We start from the raw sequence: 20,263 nt of genomic DNA, 5'->3' as shown, positions 1-20,263 counted from the left end.
GTTGAGAAAAAGTTGTCAGGAAGAACACGGGAGGTCGTAGATAGTTCAGGGAGTGTCTCTGCCTGAGTACACACCAGGTGAATGAGGAAATGCCCACAGACACCAAAACACCATTCCAGGTCCTGCAGAGCACACAGCAACTGCACGTGTCAGGACTGGAGCGGGAATCTGTCTTTTCCAGCTGGGACACGTATGTCTTTTTTGTGGTTGTTTTATTTTTCTTTTTTTTTTTTTTAAAGTTCCTCTGCACAATGCCCTTGTGAGGATCCAGGTCAAAGACAAGTTCCTGAGGGCTTTCCTGGCACTGACAAGCCGTTGGGATCTGTCCCTCTCATATTTCATTCTCTTTGTCATGTGAATATTGTTTGATATACTTCACAGTGCCCTGACTCAAACAATCCCTGTCTTTTTTACCTCCTTTGCAAATGAGAAGTCCGTTGCTTCACTCAGGTCCACTTAAAGTCCATCATTTTAATTCTGAATGAAAGTTCTTACTACCACAAACAGCCCAGAATAACCATGGCAAAGATTGCACTATATCTGATCACACCTTTAATAATACTAAGTAGGCAATACTAAGAACCTGAAATTTATTGCAAAGAGCAACAGCCCTAACCTGAACACCGCTCAAGTGAAGCTGACAAGTTGGGATGTTTCTCGGGGAAAAGATACCTCGTTTCAATATTCTGATTTCTCTTTGCAACACAATTGGCTTTTACTGTTTAGCAGTGCCTAAGCAAAGAAATGAACTTTGTACTAATAAAATATGTCTCCTACCAGAAGGCCATGAGTTCCATGTATGGCAACACACCTAGAGAAGCAGTGGTGGATAGCCAGGTTATCAAGGTACGTTGGGCGTTCATACCCTCCTCTCTCATCCACATCCTCGGCCAAGTGGAAATGCACAGGGTAACTGCCCAGGATTTGCTGCCCCATATTTTTTAATTCCACTCCTGACATGTGAACAGAGCTAAAATTCCTTAGGATCTGTTGAGACAAACGTAGATCCAAGTAAGGCATTACAATATAAACACACGCAAAAGGAAAACCACTTTTTTTTTACCCCCTTCTCTCTCATTAGGCAATATGTTTGCAGAACAAACCTGAGCCTGATCCCCGAAGGAGATGTCAGCTCCCTGCTCTGACTCAGAGCAGCACAGCACCTGCAGAGCAGTGTGCCAGCAGCTGCGCACCTCTGGGCATGAGGCTGCCAAGGAACAGCTGCCAGGCAGCATGCATAGTATTTAGCAACAGTAGTGTGTGACACAGCTACAGACAAGGTACAGACAGGGGTAGCATTTACCACCAGGGTCTATTTCCTGGTAACTATCTCTGTCAAGTGATTTTAGGTCAGACCCGCACAGCTTCTCGGATTCCACCAACAGGTAGAGGAGTAATTTCACACAAAGCCCCTGCAACAGAAAGACTTTGCACCTCCACCAGCAACACATGGAACAACCAAGAGGAGGCAAAGCGCAACAGGGCAAGATTCAGAGCTTCCCTGAGTCATGAAGGGAGCAGGTTTGCTCTGCAGGAAGCACATGTTCTTCAGTGACACCTCATGTACCATGCAACTTCCCATTGTTCCCACTGACAGCGATGCCGCTGAAGAATCCCCTCTAGCCCGAGGAAGGGTATGCTTTTGCATACACAGTGAAGAAAATGGGACAGACTTGTTGCAAATCTAGTTTTGCAAAACAGGCCAGTGAACTTTTCCTTTCTTCATAGACAAGTATACTTCACACACACACACACACCCGCTCACACCCCACCCAGGACACAACGGTAGTTTCATGCATTATATTTGCTTGTTTACAGACCAGGAGAGGAACTCTCTGAAACAACCCTCTGAACCACCTGCAGGCACATGCATTAAAACCAACTTACTTTAATATGTCCTCCAAATGTATCGAAGGAGAAAAACTGGCATTGATTTTGTCCATAACAGGAGTCTTCCATTTCTCCTTGAATAAGTATATTTCTAGTCGGAAGACCAACCTCTGCCCTCATATCGACACCATCTATGACTTCTCCAATGTGAAGATAAAGTGGGCTGCCTGTGAAAATCAGAAACCTTTTTAGTCAGGGTGAGCACAGCATCTTCATTATCACATTTTTCTAAGCAAGCGCACACCTTTCATTTAAGGCATCACCAAGCCTGGGGCCATGCCCAGTTGTTAGCATCTGGTCCCAGAGGAGACCAGCGCTTCCTCTGTCTTCTGAAGACAATTGCTGCCACTGCTTCCTCTGGTCAAACTTTCAAGTCCCAATATAATATTGGGGCTTTCAGCTCTCGTATGTGCCCATGTGTTTATGGGACAAAAACTAGCTAAAAAGACAAGTAGACGTAGAATGTAAAAGACAAGTCAATGTAAATATTTACCACAAAGGAGTAGCTCGATAAAAATATCTCATACCATCGATTTTCACTTGATTGCTTTTACATTCAGGGCAAGGAAGGAGATTAAACTCTTCAGCCTGGTGCATAGAGTAATCTGTGCTGGCAACGACGATCCGGTCGCCAGGTAACCAACTTGTAACCTCATCCACCAAATGAAGAATTATTCCTTTGGACACTTCCACTTTAAATCCATTATGAGGCACCCCTGGAAAATGAAGCAATCAATTATTTTGATAATTGTATGATATCTGTAAAAGAGCATACCAATTTAATTTTTATCTAGACGGCTCAGCGTGTGATAGAAGTGCTCTAGCTGTTAAATACGTCAGTGTCATCTCTTCATAGGCTACTAAAACGTGACTTTGTGGGAGCGTTGCTGTTAGCTGGGCCACCATCCACATGAGCAAGAGGCTGTGGCGTTATTACCATTGTTGGGATTCACGGCAGCCAGAGAAGAGCAAAGCAACAGAAGAGAAGTGATTGTCAGGGAAGACTAAACCTTTTATCCATCCACTGAAGGCGGTCACAGTAAAGCGGGTGCCATCGTAGGTGAGGAAATCCCGCTGGGCTACGGCTAAGCCCGTCGTCCCGCTCCCGCGGTACTCCCGTCTGTCCTCCGCGGTGGCGAGCTGGTCCCCGCCCAGGATGCCCACCAGCGCCCAGGGCTGCCTGCAGGAGAGCGGGACGGAGCAGACGAGTGACCCCGCGGACCCGCCATCCCCCGGAGCTGGGGCCGGCAGGGAGCCCGGGGTTCCCCCCCCCCATCCCCGCAGCCGCGGTCGCGCCCCTCGGGCGGGCCCAGCCGCGGGCAGCGGCGGCGCGGAGCTGTCCATGGTGGCCGGGCCGCCCCCCCGCCCGCCGCCCGCCTCACCTGTGGCCCAGGCGGGCGATGTGCCGGCTGCCCAGGCGGTCCCGCAGCAGCAGCCGCGTCGCCGGCGTGAGGCTGCGGGCGGCCGAGTCCCCCACGGCGGCCGCCACCACGCTGCCGGGGGCCTGCAGGGCCAGGAAGGCGCGCAGCCGCCGGCACTCGCCGGGGCGCAGGTGGGTGTCGAAGCGCCCCGCCGCCAGCACCCGCGCCGTGCCGCCGTCCAGGACGCGGAGGTTGAGCCCGCGGCTGCCCCACCGATTCTCGGAGGAGTAGGGGCCGTGGCGGAGCCCGCCGGGGTGCAGCGTTCTGTCCAGCAGGGTCCAGGAGCGGGGCCGCCGGCCGTGCAGCTCCAGGACGCCGCCGCGACCCACGCCCACGAACTTCTGCCCGAAGCCCTCCACGGCCGTCCCCTCGGCGGCTCGCCCGTACAGCGAGATGGTGGCCCGCGAGCCGTAGGGGCAGCGCTCCGAGCCGATGTGCAGCTCCCCGCCGTCGTGGATGAGGATGTAGCGGGCCCGCAGCGTGATGGGCGGCCCGTGGGGGCGGTCGGCGAACACCAGCCTCCCTGGTGGGCAAGGGGAGAGGAGCGGGGCTGGGGGCGCGCTCCGCCGGGGGCGGGTGGTGCCACCCGCCGGCAGGTCCAGCGCCCCCCCACTCCGGCCCCGCAGCGCCCGGGCTCCGGCAGCAGCCGGCAGGCCCGAGGGGGCGGGCAGCCCCGCTTACCTCCGTCGCGAATGACGAGAGAGTGGAAGGCGGCGGAGCTCTCGAGGCGCAGGGCCGCCCCCCGGCCCACCACGGCGGTGCGGCTGGTGTCGGAGCCGGGTCGCCACGGGGCGAGGTGCGGGTCGGCCTCCGGGCAGGGCCCTGCAAGAGACGGGCGGCGGCAGCGGCGGCGGCGGCGGGGGGGCGGGGGGGGCGGGAGGGGGCGCGGTACCGACCTGATGCGCTGCCGCCGCTCGCTGCTCCCCGACGCGTCCCGCGGAGGCACCGGGACCGGCGCCGGGTCCGGCGCGAAGGGCAGCAGGAGCTGTGGCCCCCCGGGGGCTCCCCGCGGCCGGCGCTCCCGCAGCCGGTACCTGCCGCCCGCAACACGTGCGCGGAGCCGGCTCCTTCGCCGCGGCTTTGCACGGAGCCGGCGCACAGGCACATTTTCCTTTAGATGTGTTTCGGCGCTTCTTTTCCTTCTAATTCCCCCCCCCCCCCCCCTTCACTTAACGTAGTCAGCCCGAGAACAGAAATTCCTCCCCCCTCCCCAGCTCCATACAAGCCCGGACACGGCGAGGCAACCACAAACAACAGCAGTACGAACAGAGCCGGCGAGCCGAAAACCCCAGCGGCAGATGGACGAGAAGCACCGGCGGGTTCCCAACGCCGGCTGCAGACACCGCTTACTTACCCCGGCCGCGCCGAGCCGCAAACTTTGCGCACCGCCTCTCGGGACTGCCGGCCCGGGCTGCTGGGCACCCCGGCTGGGGCGGCAGGGCAGGGGCAGGCAGGCGCAGGCAGCTCCCGCTCCTCCGCTCCGGCTGCCTCCCCTCTGCCTCCCTATTTATATCCATCTCCCAACCGCTGGCGGTGCCCGCACTGTTTACAGCAGCGGAGCTGCTGGCTCCTCCCAGCCGGGGACGATCCCTCCAGCCTGGACGTATATCTGCGACGGCGCCCAGATGCCCGGGGCCGGGGCAGCCCCGCTACCCGCACGCAAAGCTCCGAGCTCCTGGGGGCTGCGGGCGCCCCGCAGGGCTCCCCGGGGAGCAGGGCGTCAGCCCGGGGGGGCTCTGTGCTGGCCCATCTGGGCTCCGTAGCCCCATGGAAAGCCTGCGGCTGGGGCACCAGCAGCCTCCCCCGGGAAGGGCAGGGGCGTGACCCGATGTGGTCACCGGGGCTTGGCTTGCCTTGGCCCTTCGTGGGAGGCAGCTGAGCCCTCGGGCACTTTCCCGTGGGGGTGTTTCGCCCCGTGCTTTCCTGCATCTGGCAGGTCTATGGAGAACACTGCAACCCGGCGGCTGCAAAAGTTCCCCTGACAGTGGGTCAGTGGAGAGATATCGGCCACTCTGCCTCCCATGACCAAATCAACCTGCAGTCAGAGCCTGCAGTGAAAGAGGAAAAGCCTTAGAAGGTGCTCTGACAAGATACAGCCTCAAAAGAAGCCACGTGCTTTTAGCCGTGTGGCCTGGGACTGTGTTCCCAGCTTTCACAGGTTCCTGTCTGGGCTCCTGTCTCAGTGCATGCAGCACTGCCTAGGGAAGCACCATCACACACTGGCTTGTTTCCCATGAACCAGAGCACCGTGTTATAGGCTCTAAAATGCAGCACAACTGAGCTTCATTTACACATACAGGCAGGTAACTGCTTACTGTGGCCACCACCTTCTCCCTCTCAGAGTCTACACATAATCCATTATCCCCTCTGCAGCACCCAACATCCAGAGAGGACAAGCCAAAAGCAGGCAGGCAACAGTGCCAACCACCGCTCCTGCCCAGGGCCAAAGCCAAAGAGGTGCAAAGCCACAGGTGCTGCCGATCTCAGAGACATTTGTGTACCATCATCTGGTCAAACTGTTCCAATCTGTCACCTCTGAAATTTATTCCAGTGCAGGATTTCTTCTGACGGAGGACACAAAGAGGCTATAGTCATGTTAATAAGGAGCAAGTGCTGTCAGACAAAATATGGGAACAGACTGGAAGCAGGGGGGTGGGTGAGGGGCACGGCCATGCCCCATGCTCCAGACAACAGCTCTGGAGAGGGAACCAGGCTCGCTTGTGTGAAACAAAACCCACCCGCTCTCTTACACCCCGTCCTGGGACCCAGAGAATTGCTGAATCTGAAGATAAACATCCAGCCTAGAGAAACAAATCCCAATATCATTCCTTCATTTCAATGCTCCATAAATACAGCGAAACATTAGAGCTGCCACCTTTGATACCAGCTGTTCATCTATCATTTAGTGCTGGCACTTCTATTCCTGTCTCAAATAGCTTTTGTCATTTTCCTTCCAAAAAAGCAGCATTAGTCAGCATTATGCCTCCTTCTTATCTGAATACAACATATATGAATGCAGGTCATGGGAAAGCAGAGCTATTATCAAAGGTATAGGAAACTATGCTCAAATATTTTTTGGAGAAAGATTTATCTGCCGGTGGAAGTTTCAGGCAAGACAAGACAAATATGAGTATTTTGTCTTAAAACACACCCAATTCTCTGAATTCAGTGACTCCAGAAGTGCAGAATTTCAGGTAGAAGAGGACTCCAACCTTAATTCTAAACCTGGTGGGGCCCTAGAAATCTCATACATAATTTTTTAAAATATTTGCTCGGTGCAAAAGATTTTGTGGACCTACAATCTAAATAAAAGGTAACAATGATTAATCTAACATAGTAATAGTGGAAACGAATATAAAACAGGCTTTGGTTAGCGCTAAGCTTTGTGCAGGCCTCATGAAATGACCAGCAAAGCCAAAGCCACTCCAGTTTAGGTGGGGGTTTTCCTGAACAAGAACCCCAAATTTTTACAGCACAAACACTGTTTAAATCCTTCAAAGCCATTTTCCCTCTGTAGCTTCAAAATCCACAGAAATAAACCAGCCTGATTCTTTTTCTGAAGGAATTCCTTTCTGGTAAATGATTTCAGCACCATTTCCCCCTGCATTAAGTTTTTAGTGGCCTGAGGAAGAAAATTTCAGAGTAAATGAGACTAGACACAGCATCCTGGCTTTCTAAAGATTCCTCTCTTTTTTAAGAAAAACACAGATGCGCCTATTGCTGCCTGCAGTTTGGTGCTCGGGAGCTAAACTGTTTAACTCTTTCCTAATTTCAAGACAATTTTGGTTTTGCAGCAGCAGCGGTGCAAAGCGCACACCCAGCGCTGTCACAGCACACAGCCCCGGGACCTTCCCCAGTGCCTTTACGCCTGCAAGCGGGCAATCACGAGGAACACTCCCTGCCTCAAGCATGCGGCCAGTGTAACTCCTCCTTGCAAAAACAAGCAACCCAAACCCTCCTCGGAGTGCTGCTGGTGTTACATAGGAAGTTTACCATTCTGACGAACAAAACCAGGCCATTTTCTGTAACGGGCTGCCAGGTATGGGCAACCTCGACCACATGGTGCCTCGGCACGTTGCCCCAACCGTGACGCTTTGCCTACAAATGCGACCATCGCATTCAGTAACAAGTATCGACGGCTGGCGAGGTTCCATTATAAGGCGATGGCGGAAAATAAAGCTGCACTGGGTGAGTCAGCGGTGGGCGAGCTGCCTGGCAGGGCGCACCCCCCTTCCCACGGATACAGATCTCGCACACCAGCCAGAGAGGATGGCTTCTGCTGGGTAAGCACCTTTCCCGGGCAGTTTCCCTCACTGGGCGGTTTCCCGTTTCCTTCTTACTACTTCGGGAGAGGAAGGAGAAGCGGAGTCAGCATCCCCTGAGTGACACCCCATTCCCACGGGGCCGGGAACCGGAGGCACCGCGGGGAAACCGGGGCCAGCTCAGCCCGGGCTGCCCCCGAAGCCCCGCGTCCGCTCCGCCGCTCCTCGACGGGGGAAACGGGCAGCGCCCGGCGGGGCCCGCCCTGCCCCTGCGGCACCGCGGCCGGCCGGGCGGCGTCGCCCTTGCACAGCCGCTGCCTGCCCTGCCCGCCCTGCGCTGCCCGCCCCGCCTGCCCTGCGCTGCCCGCCCTGCCCGCCCTGCCCGCCCCGCCTGCCCTGCCCTACCCTGCCCGCCCTGCGCTGCCTGCCCTGCCCGCCCTGCCCGCCCCGCCTGCCCTGCCCTACCCTGCCCACCCTGCGCTGCCTGCCCCGCCTGCCCCGCCTGCCCGCTCCGAGGCGTCTGCCCCACCTGCCCAGCCCGCCCACTGCCCACCCTGCCCGCTCGCTGCCAGCCCCGCGCTGCCCTGCCCTGCCTGCCCGCGCCATCCGCCCCCTCTCCCCGATCTGGGCAAACCTGTCTGCACCTCCCAGAAACAGGGACCGAGAGCCATTAGCTCCTACATTATACTAATTAATAATTTTTTTTATACACCTAATTTTTTTTCCTCTTCCCAGCCGCAGATCTTGTATGATTTTTTGTTTGATTGATTTTTTTGTTGTTGTTTTTCTTTAAAATTAATTTTTCTTTTTCAGTACAGCGTAGCTCTGTTTCCACAGGCAACCCGCAGCTGGAAGCACGGGAGCAGGGCACAGCAGCTCCTGGTGGGACCTGGAAGCGCTGGCACGGCCAGGCCCTGGGGAGCTCGCATTAGAGCTGCGCTCAGGGGGTGCTGTGGACCCCGCAGCCCCACCGAGCCATGCACCACACTACCACAACGCTGCTTTTAGTGCCTGCATTGACCCCTACAGCCTGCCTCCTCACAGTGGCCCATGTGCAGCTGCTGCCCTCCGCACACCATACCAGCCTTTGTCTAGCATCTCCTCTTCTGCAGACAGCGACCGTGTTCCACCTGTCTCATCACAGACCCCCTGCTTAGGGCTAAGCACCCTGAGCCACGGCTCTAGCTCAGCCTGAACGCTGAGTGCTGGCTCCTGGGGCGACACAGGACCACCACGTACCGGATTGCACCCAGAGATGGCCGCCCCTAGCCTTGGCAGCACGGAACCTGGCCCCACAGCTCCACTCAGCCAGCACCACAAAGCATTTGAGATACCAACGCCATACCTTCTTTTTACATACTTACCACTTAGTTCTTCTTCGGGCTTTAACAGTGTTGTCCTTGGTTTAAGTATTTGCTTCTTGAGCAGAGAGAAGGCCTTGGACTGCTGAACTTCAGACAAGACTCCCATATTCCTGAGAAGCCGAAGCACCCTGTGTAGCAAGAATGGCTTCACCTTATGCTGGGCCACCTTGAGAGGACTGAGAGGAATTTTGGGCAGGTTGACTTCCCGATCACAGTTATAAAACCGAAAGAGGTTCCAGGCCAAGCTAGGTCCAAAGGTATCCACTAAAATATATCTGGAAAGTGTAAGGAGCATGTCGCAGGACAACTGCTTTTCTTGTGGTTTCTGGCTCAGGTTCTGACTTAGCAAACTTCTCCTTCCCTGGTGACCCAGGAGAGAGCTGCTCCTGAACAGGCTGGAGGGTTTGTAAGAGCCCATGGTCCCGGAAAGGCTTTTCTTACTGTGCAACAACAGTCTTTCATAATCCGCATCCCACAAAGAACTGTTGGGATTCAGGCTATGTTCTGAAATAATCGTAAATACAGTAAAACGTATTAAACGGCAAAGAACCCCAGTGGGAACGTTTCTTTAAAACAACCGTAAATATATCTCTACATTTATCAGTGTTATAGCCCTGGATACAGTGCAGATTGCTACACCACTCTGACAAACAATGTTTTGACAGGCCAAATCAATAGATGTGCCATAGATAGGGTTTTAGGTACTATAACATAATAACTGTTATTTATAATTTTTTTATTTAAACTAATGTTACTGTAACGCTTATGAAAACTATCTTTGTTATTGGTACATATGCTCCAGAGTACACAGATTCCTAAAAAAAAGACCCCAATCACCAAAAGAGTATGTACTATTCCATATACATTTTCTGAAAAATGATAAGAAAAATAACAATTCCTATTAAAGACTATAAAAGCCTTTTTCATACATGACCAGGAAAGGAAACTTATATACTTCTGCTGGGCCATTTGCATTTTGGGTACAGTCTCAGGCCCTAGTAGGTTTCCAGTAGATATAGGTTGGGTTTAAATGAAAGGCTCGGTTTCACTTTCTAGGTGATCTTCCTGGTCTCTGCCTGTTGATTAAAGCCATTAGCCTGGTGTAACAGGGTTTAGCTTCATCCTGCACACAAGCTAGTACCAGTATGGAAGAACTGGGACTCTCTGGTGCTTAAATTTGCTTCTCAGGTAGTGCCCCTACCCAGCTCTCCTTCACCTAGGCTGAGCCCAAAGGTTCAATTTACACTAAGAACTGATCAATAAAACAATTAAATGCAACATAAGTAGGCTGGGACTTGATGATAAGTAGGGCTGCAAACACACAATAAAGCTCTAATAATTAAAAGGGACAAAGAACCCAAAACTTAATTGCATCTTGCCAAAAGTGTTTAAAATAGTGTTTTAACATAGCGGCACCCTGCTAAAGGCTGGAGGTCACGTCCTGGGAGCCCTGGGATGTGCCTGCAGCCTTCCCTTTCATTTCTAAGCAGAGAGCAAGATTTTTAAGAACGTTCTTCTGTTTCCTAGAGGTGGATCCCAGCCCAGCATGTTTGAGAAGCCTCAGCTATTTTTTTTTTCATTTGATTCAAGATTAAGGTTATCAACTTCAAGTACTTGTGACTTACAGTCCAGGGGATTGCTTGTATATTGTAATCCTATTAGTTTTCTACTATTATGTTGGAATTTTGCATACAAAGCCACATGTGTACTGTAATTCATCCCTGAAATATAACATCATATTACTCAAAACTGCAAAACTAGATGGCAGCGGGTAACTCGGGAACACGTTGTACTGAAGGCAGTGTTTTGCATCTTTACTGTGCCTTTCATTCAGAGCAATCAATAGCCACTGCAAGAACCGTGTTCACAAGGCCCCTGAGAGATCCATGAGCCAGTGCACCCCCTTAGGGATGGGCTGATGCAGAGGGGAGCAAATGGCTTGTGTGGGGTCCCTGGGGGGAATGGGGGGGAGAGGGACAGGGACCAGGCTCCAGGAGGACCCCAGCAACACGCAGAGAAGGGCTGCACACCCTGCTGCTGCTGGCCTGGGCCAGGGGGAAGGGGCCCCGGGGCAGCCCCTGGGGAAGGGGCTCAGGGCAGAGCATCCCTCCGTGCCCCTTATGGCACCTAGTGGCGCTGCTGTGGAGTGAGCGCAAACGGAAGCAATGCTACATCTAGGTCTGCAAGCTTTCTAGAACAAACCGTTGTGTAAAACGTTATTTAGAATAAGCAAAACGTTGGATCAATACCTTGTCTTCAAAGGCAGCCCATAAAAACTAAAAAAGGCCTGAGGAACTAAAGGATAAATTAAGAGCCGCTGCTTGCAGCCACCTCGGAAGCCACAGGGAAACCATGCCATCTGCTGCGCCTTGCAGCCAGACTGGCAGCCAGAGGCGCGTTCCCTTCGCTCCCTTCGCTGTTCCTGCAGACACAGCCGGGGGTGGCTGGAGCCACCTTCCTCCTCCTCCTCCTCCTGCCCCGGGACGCGGCAGCCCGGCCCCCCACCTCGCCGAGGTACAAGTAGCAGCGGCCGGGGCTGAGGCTGGCCCCCGGCCCGGCACCGCCTTCCCCTCCCCCCCGCCGCCCCCCACTCGCGGGACACCGTCACCCTGTCGCCACTGACTGTAGTCGCTCGTCGCCGGCAGCCCGGGCCGGGCGCCCACCAGCACCAGCAGCAGCGGGAGCAGCCGGGCGGCGCTGGGGCTCCTCGGGGCGCCACCTGCAACACAGACGGGGGGTTTGCCCGGCTGAGCCCCCTCCCCGCCCCCCGCCCCCCCGCGCAGCGGCTCCTTACCCGGCTGCACCCGGCGAGGCGGCATCGCTCCCCCGGCCCCCGGCGCGGGCAGCCCCGGCCCCGCCGGCCGCGCTCCCCGGCCGCGCACAAGGGCCGGTTACGGGAGGCGCTGCCCCGCGGCACGGCGGGGTGCCCCGGGCCCGTCCGGCGGGCAGGGCGGAGCGGCACGGCCGGGGCCCAGCGCCCCCGGGGCCGCAGGCGGGGGGAGCCGGGGCTGGGCCCTGGGGAGCACCGCGGGGGCCTGGAGCCCACAGCGCGCCTGGGTACCTGCTCGGGAGCCAGAAGCCAACTCACAACTAACGCGCTGTTTGTTTGGGGTTCTTTCGTTGGGTTTGTTTGTTTGTTTCTTTTTTTTTTTTGGTAAGTACAGCAGGTATATCAAGCTAACGTTTTTCCGCAAAATTACTTCGGCTACCGCTGGCACAAAGCTCTAAACCCTGTGTCAAAGCAGCACTGCTCCCTCTCCTGCTGTTAAGGACGCCCCTTGCAATTTTAACTATTGCAGCAAAGCTGTAAGACTCAAATATTGCACAGCTGAAACACCACCTCCCGCTTCAAAATTCACATGCCCATCTGGTCCAAGAATTACTGCCGGACTTTGAAAGTGATAAACACTACGCAGGTGGCTTCCGTGCTTGACCTCACTGCCAACAGCGGAGTGCCCACCACCAGAGCCACCCTGCCCTCCACCAGTGCTGGAGAACAGAGCAACCACATCTGCATCACAAGACGTTTCAGAGCTAAAATGGCCAACGAATTCCACAAAGAAGGATCTAGAAAATTAAGTTGAATGGACTTAAATCAGATCATTAATTGACATCACAAGGTTAGACCTAGGGAAGAAAACATTTTCCAAATGAGAACAATTTCAGGTTTACTGCTGAACAAAGAACCAGAGGAAGAAGGTACATTGATTCTCTACTTCTATGTTTGGCATCACTTAGAAAAAGCAAGATGCAGATTTTATAAAAGAGGTGCACAATATGAAATGTAAACACAGGAAAGCTAAAGGGTCACCACCCACAGCAAAGCTCCCACAATTTACAGGAATTACATGGAAGAATGAGGAAGAAAATGTGGTAGAGGCGACACAGGTAACAGGCCTCCATGTGAATACAAGTTATATTTGTAACAGTTACGTAAATCTAAAAAGGCTGCATAAACTCCTTCGAAAATGCTACCTTTTGAAGATGTAACAAATACTTTCTTCTGGCTTTTTCAAAGCCCAAATACTAGACAGCTACTGACAAAAACAGATATGCCACATTGTAACCCTCCTGAATAAAGTCATATATGGCTGCCCTATACTAACAAAGTCAGTCATCCAGGAAAAACGGACAGAGCACCCACATCAAGAAAAAAACGTTAGTGATCACTTACACCCTTGGAAGACCCATTGCAACATTTCTCCAGACACAGGCACCATCTTCACAGTGACACCTTGGTAGCTCTAAAATATGCATAACAAGCTCTTGTACAGGCCCACGTTACATGTTTAAATGAGAGAACGTTAGCAGTTTGCTTGAGCTGAAAACCAGTCTGCTCCAAGTTTCTCCTTCATTACCTCACATCATCACCTTTCCCATCATTTAAAAATTCTGTTCTAACCTTTTCTCTTTAAAGAGATGGGGACCTGAAATCTACTATCTTTAATATAGTTTCATGACTTGGACACAGGCTTTTTCAGCTAGTAATTCTAACGCTGACCAGCGGTAGCATTTTGAAATGCCTGAAATAGCGACGCAGGCAGGAATTTAGACAAATAAAAGACAGTAAGTTGAAATTCACATTCAGCAAGGATACTATGAACTTGGGCTGCATGTGCAGAGACCATGGGACATGTACAACAACACTGAATTCAAATTTGGGGCTTGCATAAACAGAGGAATACTGACAAAAAGCAAAGCAAACACAAAGACAAGTCACGAGATGACTGCAGGAGTTAGAAAAGTAGCAACTGAAAAAAAAAAAAATCAATTTATAGGGAAAAGACTTAAAAGTACCAGTAGAAGGGTAGCTATAAGATGTCACAAGGAAAAAAAAAAAACAAAACCCAGCATTGCAGGCTGAAGTTTTCAGAGCAACACAAAGTTCAATGTGGGTATCAAAAAACAATGCCTAATTACGTAAAAATTCCTCAAGTCACTACAAGGACAGGCTGACACTTTCAAATGTTATCTCAACAACCTATACCATAGACATCAGCTTTGTTTCCACAGACCTAGTCTCAGGAAGAACACATACAGGCAATAGAAGAAAATCCACTGTGGACTTACGAAGGTGCAAAATAAATTAAAAAAGACACTTATCTGAACATTTATTTAAAATACAGGAGGGAAATGGCAAGCTTGAGATGAGTGGGCAAAACCTGCCAGTTTTGGCTGAAAAAGTTACCAAGAGAACAGCTGGGGCCCTGCTGTTTGGGACATTTAAAACTCACAACTGTATGACAGATGCACAGATCCAGATTCTAAGGATCCAGACAACATTGAACAGGATGGGTGTCCTCATTTCCCCCCACTCCCAAGTGAAAACACCAGTTTTTCTCCTTTTACAGTAATGAGGCATAGTCAATAACCAAAAACAATAGACACTTGCAGTGCTGAAAACTGCAGGCCTGTTACAAGGACTCATGACAACTAAGTTCAAACATTTCTTCTAGGCAATGAATCATGATTTTACATTACTCAGAACCAGCTGAACACTATGTAAAAATAATCTCTTTACATTTGATTTACATACCAAGCTTCATGGAAATGTGGCTTTGTACTTTAGGACATTTTCCTTGAAGGGAAGGATTTAAATAATGAAATTCAAGTTACTCTATACAGCAATCTGTACTTTACACTTCCCTTGTATATGAAAATCATGCACCAAATAAGATTCAAAAATTCAGCAAGCTCTAATCCATGCATCCTTTATTCCATTACAATCACTGTGTTGCATTCTAGCAACAGGACACAAACTGCAATCAATCGCGATCAATTTATACAACAATCTGAGGCTTACAGTACATTTAAGGCCTTTAAATTTGGAAAAATTAGACCTATGCTAGTAGTGTAACAATTTTTAAGTGTCTTGCATTTCTGATGCATAATCTGTGCGATTCCAGTGTCAAAGAATCAAATTACTTCTAAACTAAAAAGATCAGCTCAATGAAAATTTAGTTACATAAATTCATCAAAACATAAATGTGTAAATTTTCTTTTTGTCCTGGAAACTTTATAAAACTTTAATAGCAAAATAATATAGGGATAAAAACATATTTTAACAAAATGTATTCAATCATATACAAACCAGAATTTTGCAGTTTATTGTAACTAGACTTAAATTAAAACTACCAATTAACAATCTATGCACAATGTAAATTCAAATATGTACAGTACTTTTAAAAAGTCTACAGGAATGCTTTACAGAAGGAAATGTCTGTTATGGCTATTATTCAGACCATCTGAATATTAAAATGAGTTTTCTAGTAGTAAATTTACACATTTATTTTTAAACAAAGCAATTTTGTCCCTAGTTCCTTTAAGAATATTCCAGTTATGTTTGTACAGGTAATGGAGAGGTCATTACAGAGTTTAGCCCCATACAGTAATTTATTTTCAGGAAAAAGTATATTTAAATAATTTACTCGGGAAGATCAGTAAGTTAACAAAAGAACACTAGAAGGGAGGAGAGGGGGAACTTCATCACAATAACTTTCCAGTTACAATACCACAGCTAGAAACTTTACAGAGTAAGCACTCCCTTAGATTGAACCCATGACTGATAGTTCAGAACAAGCTGTAGCTCATAACAGTCGTGTTCTCCACACTGAGAACACTGGGGGAAAAAACAAACCAGTCTTCGTATGACAGAACCATAAACAATCTGAAGTGGGACAGAGAAAACTGATCTTCGATTAATATAGCACTAGGTAAAAAGTGTCCCCATAAGCAGCTAGTATTCCCACTTCCTTCAGGGCAACAAAGCTAAAAATTGTCGAAATTACAGTAGTTGACCGTATTTGTGTGCATTAGTAGAGTAATTTCCAGATATAAAAGACAAATTTCATCAGATGTTTGATTAGAACACCCTAAAGACAGGGTATTTCTTCATAGTATAAAGCTATTACAGCTATCCAGTTAAAGCATGTGCAAAACCAGGTAATTTCTTCCGTTCACAGTAACTGAGGTAAGATCAGGTAGGCTTCTTCAGGAGTTGGGAAGTTCATGAGATATGAACTGTTTTAGTCTCTCTAAGTACTGTGCATAAAGCTCTATGTCATTATGCCCAGCCCCTTCCACCCAGAGGGGCTCTACCGCTCGTGGACATCGCTCGTACATGGCCAGGCCGTGAGAGAAATCAATCACCTCATCTTCGGTACCATGGATTACCAACACGGGAGAGGTTACTTTAGATATCTTGTCAATGCTGGGGGATGAAAAAGAAAAACATAGCTCAGTTTGGGGCTTTAATTTTCATACCATTAAAGAAAACAAGCTTAATTATCGACACACAGTCCAGTTACCACCGCACCTTTTTAAATAGCTGCGAAACATTGGAATTGTGCCCAGTCATACGGAACAAGGCTCACTCCCAAAACACACGTGTAAACAGGAGCCTGCACTGCCACTACCATCATCCCACCAGTTCTGACGACAAGAAGATTGAATAGGCAGCATCCAAATAAAGTTTGGCAAAAAGAAAAAAAAAAAATCCCCAAACAACAAGTCTATCACAAAACCCACCGAGAAGCAAATAAGATTCTACGGGACATGCTGCCAGTGCAGACTCCTCACATCACACATTATCACCTTCCAATTTAATAGATTAGGAGCTAATTAGCTACATTCTAGTCATAAGACTTCATTAAAAAAGCTTCAGCTTATGAGGTTTGAACCTGTCTTTGAACCCCCAAATTAGGCAGATTCAGCTAAAGAAAAACAATCTGTTCTTTGTCCTGATCGTTTTAGTTCAAATGAGGGAAGAGAAAACCGGGGGGAGAAGAACGTAGCACAAGGATATTTAACTGCACATCAAAAGAAACTCACACAGGATTTTACTTCACATAATCAACTTCTTCGCCAGCTCTGACTGCAGAGGGGCCTTAAATAAACTTTTTTTCCTTTTGTTCCAACTACACTCAGCAGACCATTGTAGCTGGTGACTGCCTCTCACAGGAAAATGGGTTCAGAGGAATGGGAAGAGTGACATGGCACCTTCACACCTGAGAGTTCAGCCCTGAAAAGCCTGGTTACGAAGTAGACTGGTAGCACATGAACGTCAAAGTGATAACCAGCAGTTTTCTCTGCCTGCCCTCATGCAGGCACCAGCTTCTACTTCCAGCCCTTTCATGTTGGTAGTCGCCAATAATTCCAGATCAGTACATAGACACCAAGTGCTAATGAACTCTCAGCTTCCTACCAGCTCCACTTACATCAAGAAATGGAGGAACTGGCTCAGGACATTGTGCAGAGTATGGGATGAAGTGGGTGGAAACATGAGTATCAGTAATATTTCATTCAACAGAAGGACAAGACTATTTCTTTATGCTACCTAATAAAAGGTGTTTGGATTTTCCTGCTCCTGAAGAACATGAAAGCATGCAATTTTGGTAAGACTAGAGATTTTACAAAGTGACCGACACTTCTTAAAATGATTAAAAAATACAGATGCCAACATATACTGACTTAACAGGTTTAAAGCTGCTTTATGAAAATATAAAGTTAATTAAAATTTAAGATGCAGACTGAAACACTAAACTTCATGCATATAAATCTCAGCATTTAGTATTCTGCAGTCATTGGTACTCCAGTAAACAGCTAAGTCTAAACACATTTCAGTCTCAATACCTCCCCCAAAAAACAAGCTTCATGTAATTTAAAGAGGAAAAGTATTATTTAAAATTAAAATGCAGCCTATTTCACTTTTCCTGTCTGGAATGAGCTGTGTGCAACTATACCGAATACAGAAAAATATCTCAAGTTGAAAGACATCAGAATAACCACATTTTTTTTCTGTAATTTCCACACCCAAATTAATATCATAGCCAAATGTAAATACTTTATAATCAACATGCTACGTAAACTGAAGTCTTAAGCCCATGAAGGGTCTGTCCCTGAGTTCCACAATGTAACAGACATGTCAGCTATGTACAGCTGCGGAGATGTTTATACATAATTTTAGTGGCTAGTTACTAAACTCCCATTTAGCGTAGGAAACCCCTTTCACTTCAGTCCTCAGATAATGAAACTTTTTTCCACGTATATTCACAGACCATTAAGCTAGATAATGTTTGTATTTTGCAGAAAATTGGAAAGTGTCCCACTGCCAACTCAGCGACTCATAAGGCAGTATTTGAACTGCACATTAGACTTAGTATTCTTAGCCATACCGCTCTGAGCTAGAAAAATCTACAGAGACCAAATTCTCATGGAGTCCCAACATAAAATGCACATAATAGTAATTCACTGTAGGTGCACACAGAACTATTTTGTTTCCCACTGTGAAGACAGACAGTTGAGCTGCACACATTCGTAACAGTGCACTGCTGTTTATTTTCGCTGCTTACAGTACAAGTGAAGTCAGGCTGACAGCAATGAACAGCTCAGTAGGGTAAGAACAAAATACTCATGTGCTACAGTACATCTGTTGTCACTGTTCCCCCCTCCCACTTCTTCTTTTTAAAACTGTTATTTGATACGACTTATATCAGCTAATCACTGTTACTTTTGTAATCAGAGCTATTCTTAAGGCTCTGTTTTTTCCCCTCTTGCAGAAGCATTTGTAAATAATGGTTTTCAAGTTTGAGGGTGATGAGTCTGAGTACGACTGTTTCAAATTCTGAGTGCACTTTCAACAATTTAATTAATTAATAATGTGTTTGGAAGAATTCTAAACATGGGGACTGGACACAGATACTGTGAAAGTCACTGTAACTCAGTCACTATTACTTTTAGCTTTTTGGCATACAGATTTATATCTAGAGCCTCCCCCACCTTCTAATTTTAATCTGTTGTAACCAAAATAAAATCAACATAACAAATGCTATGAAAATTCCCAACCACACTTATGGCAAACGTGACCTTCTGAAGCCAAGCCAAGCTTTGCACAGGAATTCGGTGAATCTGTTCTGTCTTCTCCCTTCCACAGACCACTTAGCTTCTTATCTGTGCCTGCCCTCACCATCCCTCAGGTCTATATATACTGCCCTATGGAGACTGGCTTCCCCTCTTCTCATACTCTCCCATAATTTAAACTGGGTCAAATGAGAAGTTTTAAAAGACTCCTAAAACACCTGCTATTCCCGGGACCCCTACTACTCCCAAATATCTGGATACTCTCACCTAGGTCTGTTGCAATTGCTTGCCAAATGAAGCACTAGGCTATAAAGGCAACTGTTTTACCTTGAAACCAGTTGCATATAGCTTTCTGTATGTAAAATATTCTACAGTTTCTTAAAGGAAGCTCAAAGTCTTCCAAATGAGGGACAGTAACTTACATTGTTTTGTTCACAGACATCAGGATCTTACCAAGATTTTTATTTGTTCTTCCCTAATGGAGAACATGTATCTTTAGTGGTTTTATATGGACACCATACCAAAGATGTAGAAGTGTTTTTACTTACAAGGACCAAAGGCAAAGAAAAATGAAATGCGTTTCCTTGAGATTATACATGAAATTCAGAACCAAGCTGAGAAGTGAACCACGGCAGTCTAACACTGTAGCCTCTGACCCTCTCTTGTCTTCTCACTTTAAAAGCAGCACCTATACCTTTTTCTCTGCTGATCTGGTAAAATTACAGTGATATTTTAATAAGCAGCTTGAAATCAGCACATCCATTTCATGACACCACATTGCCTCCTAAATCAAAGGTTGACTGAAATGTTAAGAGCATATAATTACTGTTTTGTTAGTCACTAGTCTGAAGGACTTAATAGCATATTATCAGCTGTTAAGCTACTACACCAAACTTGACAGCATAAGAATTCTGATATTAACAACCCATAACACAAAACTCAGAAAAAATTAGTTGTGGACACTTAGATTTATGTTCATTGAGCTGACTATCGTGTCAGTTTGAGACTGACAGCCTCTTTCTTACACGGTGATTCTCTGCTTGGATTCAGAAGGTGTGCTATCTGGGCTTTAAAATGCAGGTGAGAATTCAACAAAGTTCCCCGAAAAGTTAAGAGAACTAGTCCCTTTTAAACACATAAATAGCATGTTGAGTATATAACAACCCTCTTTGCAGCGTTTTTACGTACCTTGGAAAAGCATCAAAGCAATAGGTTTTCCTAGTGTCAGGAAAAGCTACCCGTAATCCAGACATCAAGGGAGAATGAAGGATTACTGCTGCACACTCGTACCGAGATGCCAGGTCTACTGTAGGGACAGTACCGATACTCTGACCATACAGAATAATGTTCTCAGGGCTAACACCATACCTGTAGAGAAAAAGAAACATCCCTTTAATAAAACCAACCAAACAAAACCACAACCCAACACACTTCACACCACAAAAGCAAAAAAAACCCCAAACTAAAG

The 20,263-nt window shown here is 48.4% G+C and overlaps 4 protein-coding genes across 6 annotated transcripts in view; all 4 read right to left on the bottom strand.

The window, feature by feature from the left end:
• Window positions 1-5,723, bottom strand: part of LOC121091031 (cell migration inducing hyaluronidase 1) — a 114,782-nt gene extending 109,059 nt beyond the window's left edge. For 2 of the 3 annotated variants that reach the window (XM_040600173.1, XM_040600175.1), the window contains exon 1: window positions 4,666-5,720. The gene's annotated coding sequence lies outside the window, so the exon portion shown is untranslated. Of the gene's footprint in view, window positions 1-4,665 lie in introns of all 3 variants that reach the window. The other variant, XM_040600177.1, reaches the window with a different exon arrangement.
• LOC121091064 (cell surface hyaluronidase-like) overlaps window positions 1-7,425 on the bottom strand; it is a 52,831-nt gene extending 45,406 nt beyond the window's left edge. The window contains exons 1-7 of the mRNA XM_040600247.1: window positions 7,292-7,425; window positions 3,993-4,474; window positions 3,273-3,834; window positions 2,901-3,070; window positions 2,418-2,606; window positions 1,888-2,057; window positions 778-987 (exon numbers count right to left, since the gene is read on the bottom strand). Coding sequence (XP_040456181.1) covers window positions 778-987; window positions 1,888-2,057; window positions 2,418-2,606; window positions 2,901-3,070; window positions 3,273-3,834; window positions 3,993-4,474; window positions 7,292-7,425 — 1,917 coding nt within the window. The remainder of the gene's footprint in view (window positions 1-777; window positions 988-1,887; window positions 2,058-2,417; window positions 2,607-2,900; window positions 3,071-3,272; window positions 3,835-3,992; window positions 4,475-7,291) is intronic.
• A 745-nt stretch (window positions 7,426-8,170) lies between these two features.
• On the bottom strand, window positions 8,171-11,795 carry LOC121091032. Its single transcript, XM_040600178.1, has 3 exons — window positions 11,732-11,795; window positions 11,561-11,656; window positions 8,171-9,441 (listed from the first exon to the last, which is right to left on the bottom strand). The coding sequence occupies exons 1-3, from the start codon at window positions 11,754-11,756 to the stop codon at window positions 8,612-8,614; spliced, it is 951 nt and encodes a 316-aa protein (XP_040456112.1). The 5' UTR covers window positions 11,757-11,795; the 3' UTR covers window positions 8,171-8,611.
• Window positions 11,796-14,632: 2,837 nt separating this feature from the next.
• The window catches only part of ABHD17C (abhydrolase domain containing 17C, depalmitoylase), a 30,549-nt gene continuing 24,918 nt past the window's right edge, over window positions 14,633-20,263 (bottom strand). Inside the window, exons 2-3 of the mRNA XM_040601480.1 lie at window positions 19,984-20,163; window positions 14,633-16,147 (exon numbers count right to left, since the gene is read on the bottom strand). Of these exons, the coding sequence (XP_040457414.1) occupies window positions 15,928-16,147; window positions 19,984-20,163 (400 nt within the window). The 3' untranslated portion in view covers window positions 14,633-15,927. The remainder of the gene's footprint in view (window positions 16,148-19,983; window positions 20,164-20,263) is intronic.

The sequence above is a fragment of the Falco naumanni genome, chromosome 7, assembly GCF_017639655.2.
Source record: "Falco naumanni isolate bFalNau1 chromosome 7, bFalNau1.pat, whole genome shotgun sequence".
In the NCBI taxonomy this organism is placed as follows: Eukaryota; Metazoa; Chordata; class Aves; order Falconiformes; family Falconidae; genus Falco; species Falco naumanni.
The sequence above is the reverse complement of the archived record's forward strand: the minus strand, read 5'-3'. Positions and strand labels throughout refer to the sequence as shown.

Bases quoted from the DNA above. Each gene is read 5' to 3' on its own strand.
- LOC121091032 (XM_040600178.1), bottom strand. From the start codon at position 11,756: ATGCCGCCTCGCCGGGTGCAGCCGG. The intron at 11,657-11,731 runs GTAAGGAGCCGC...TCTGTGTTGCAG, and splicing joins GCCTCGCCGGGTGCAGCCGG to GTGGCGCCCCGAGGAGCCCC. The intron at 9,442-11,560 runs GTCAGTGGCGAC...CGATTATTTCAG, and splicing joins GCCGGCGACGAGCGACTACA to AACATAGCCTGAATCCCAAC.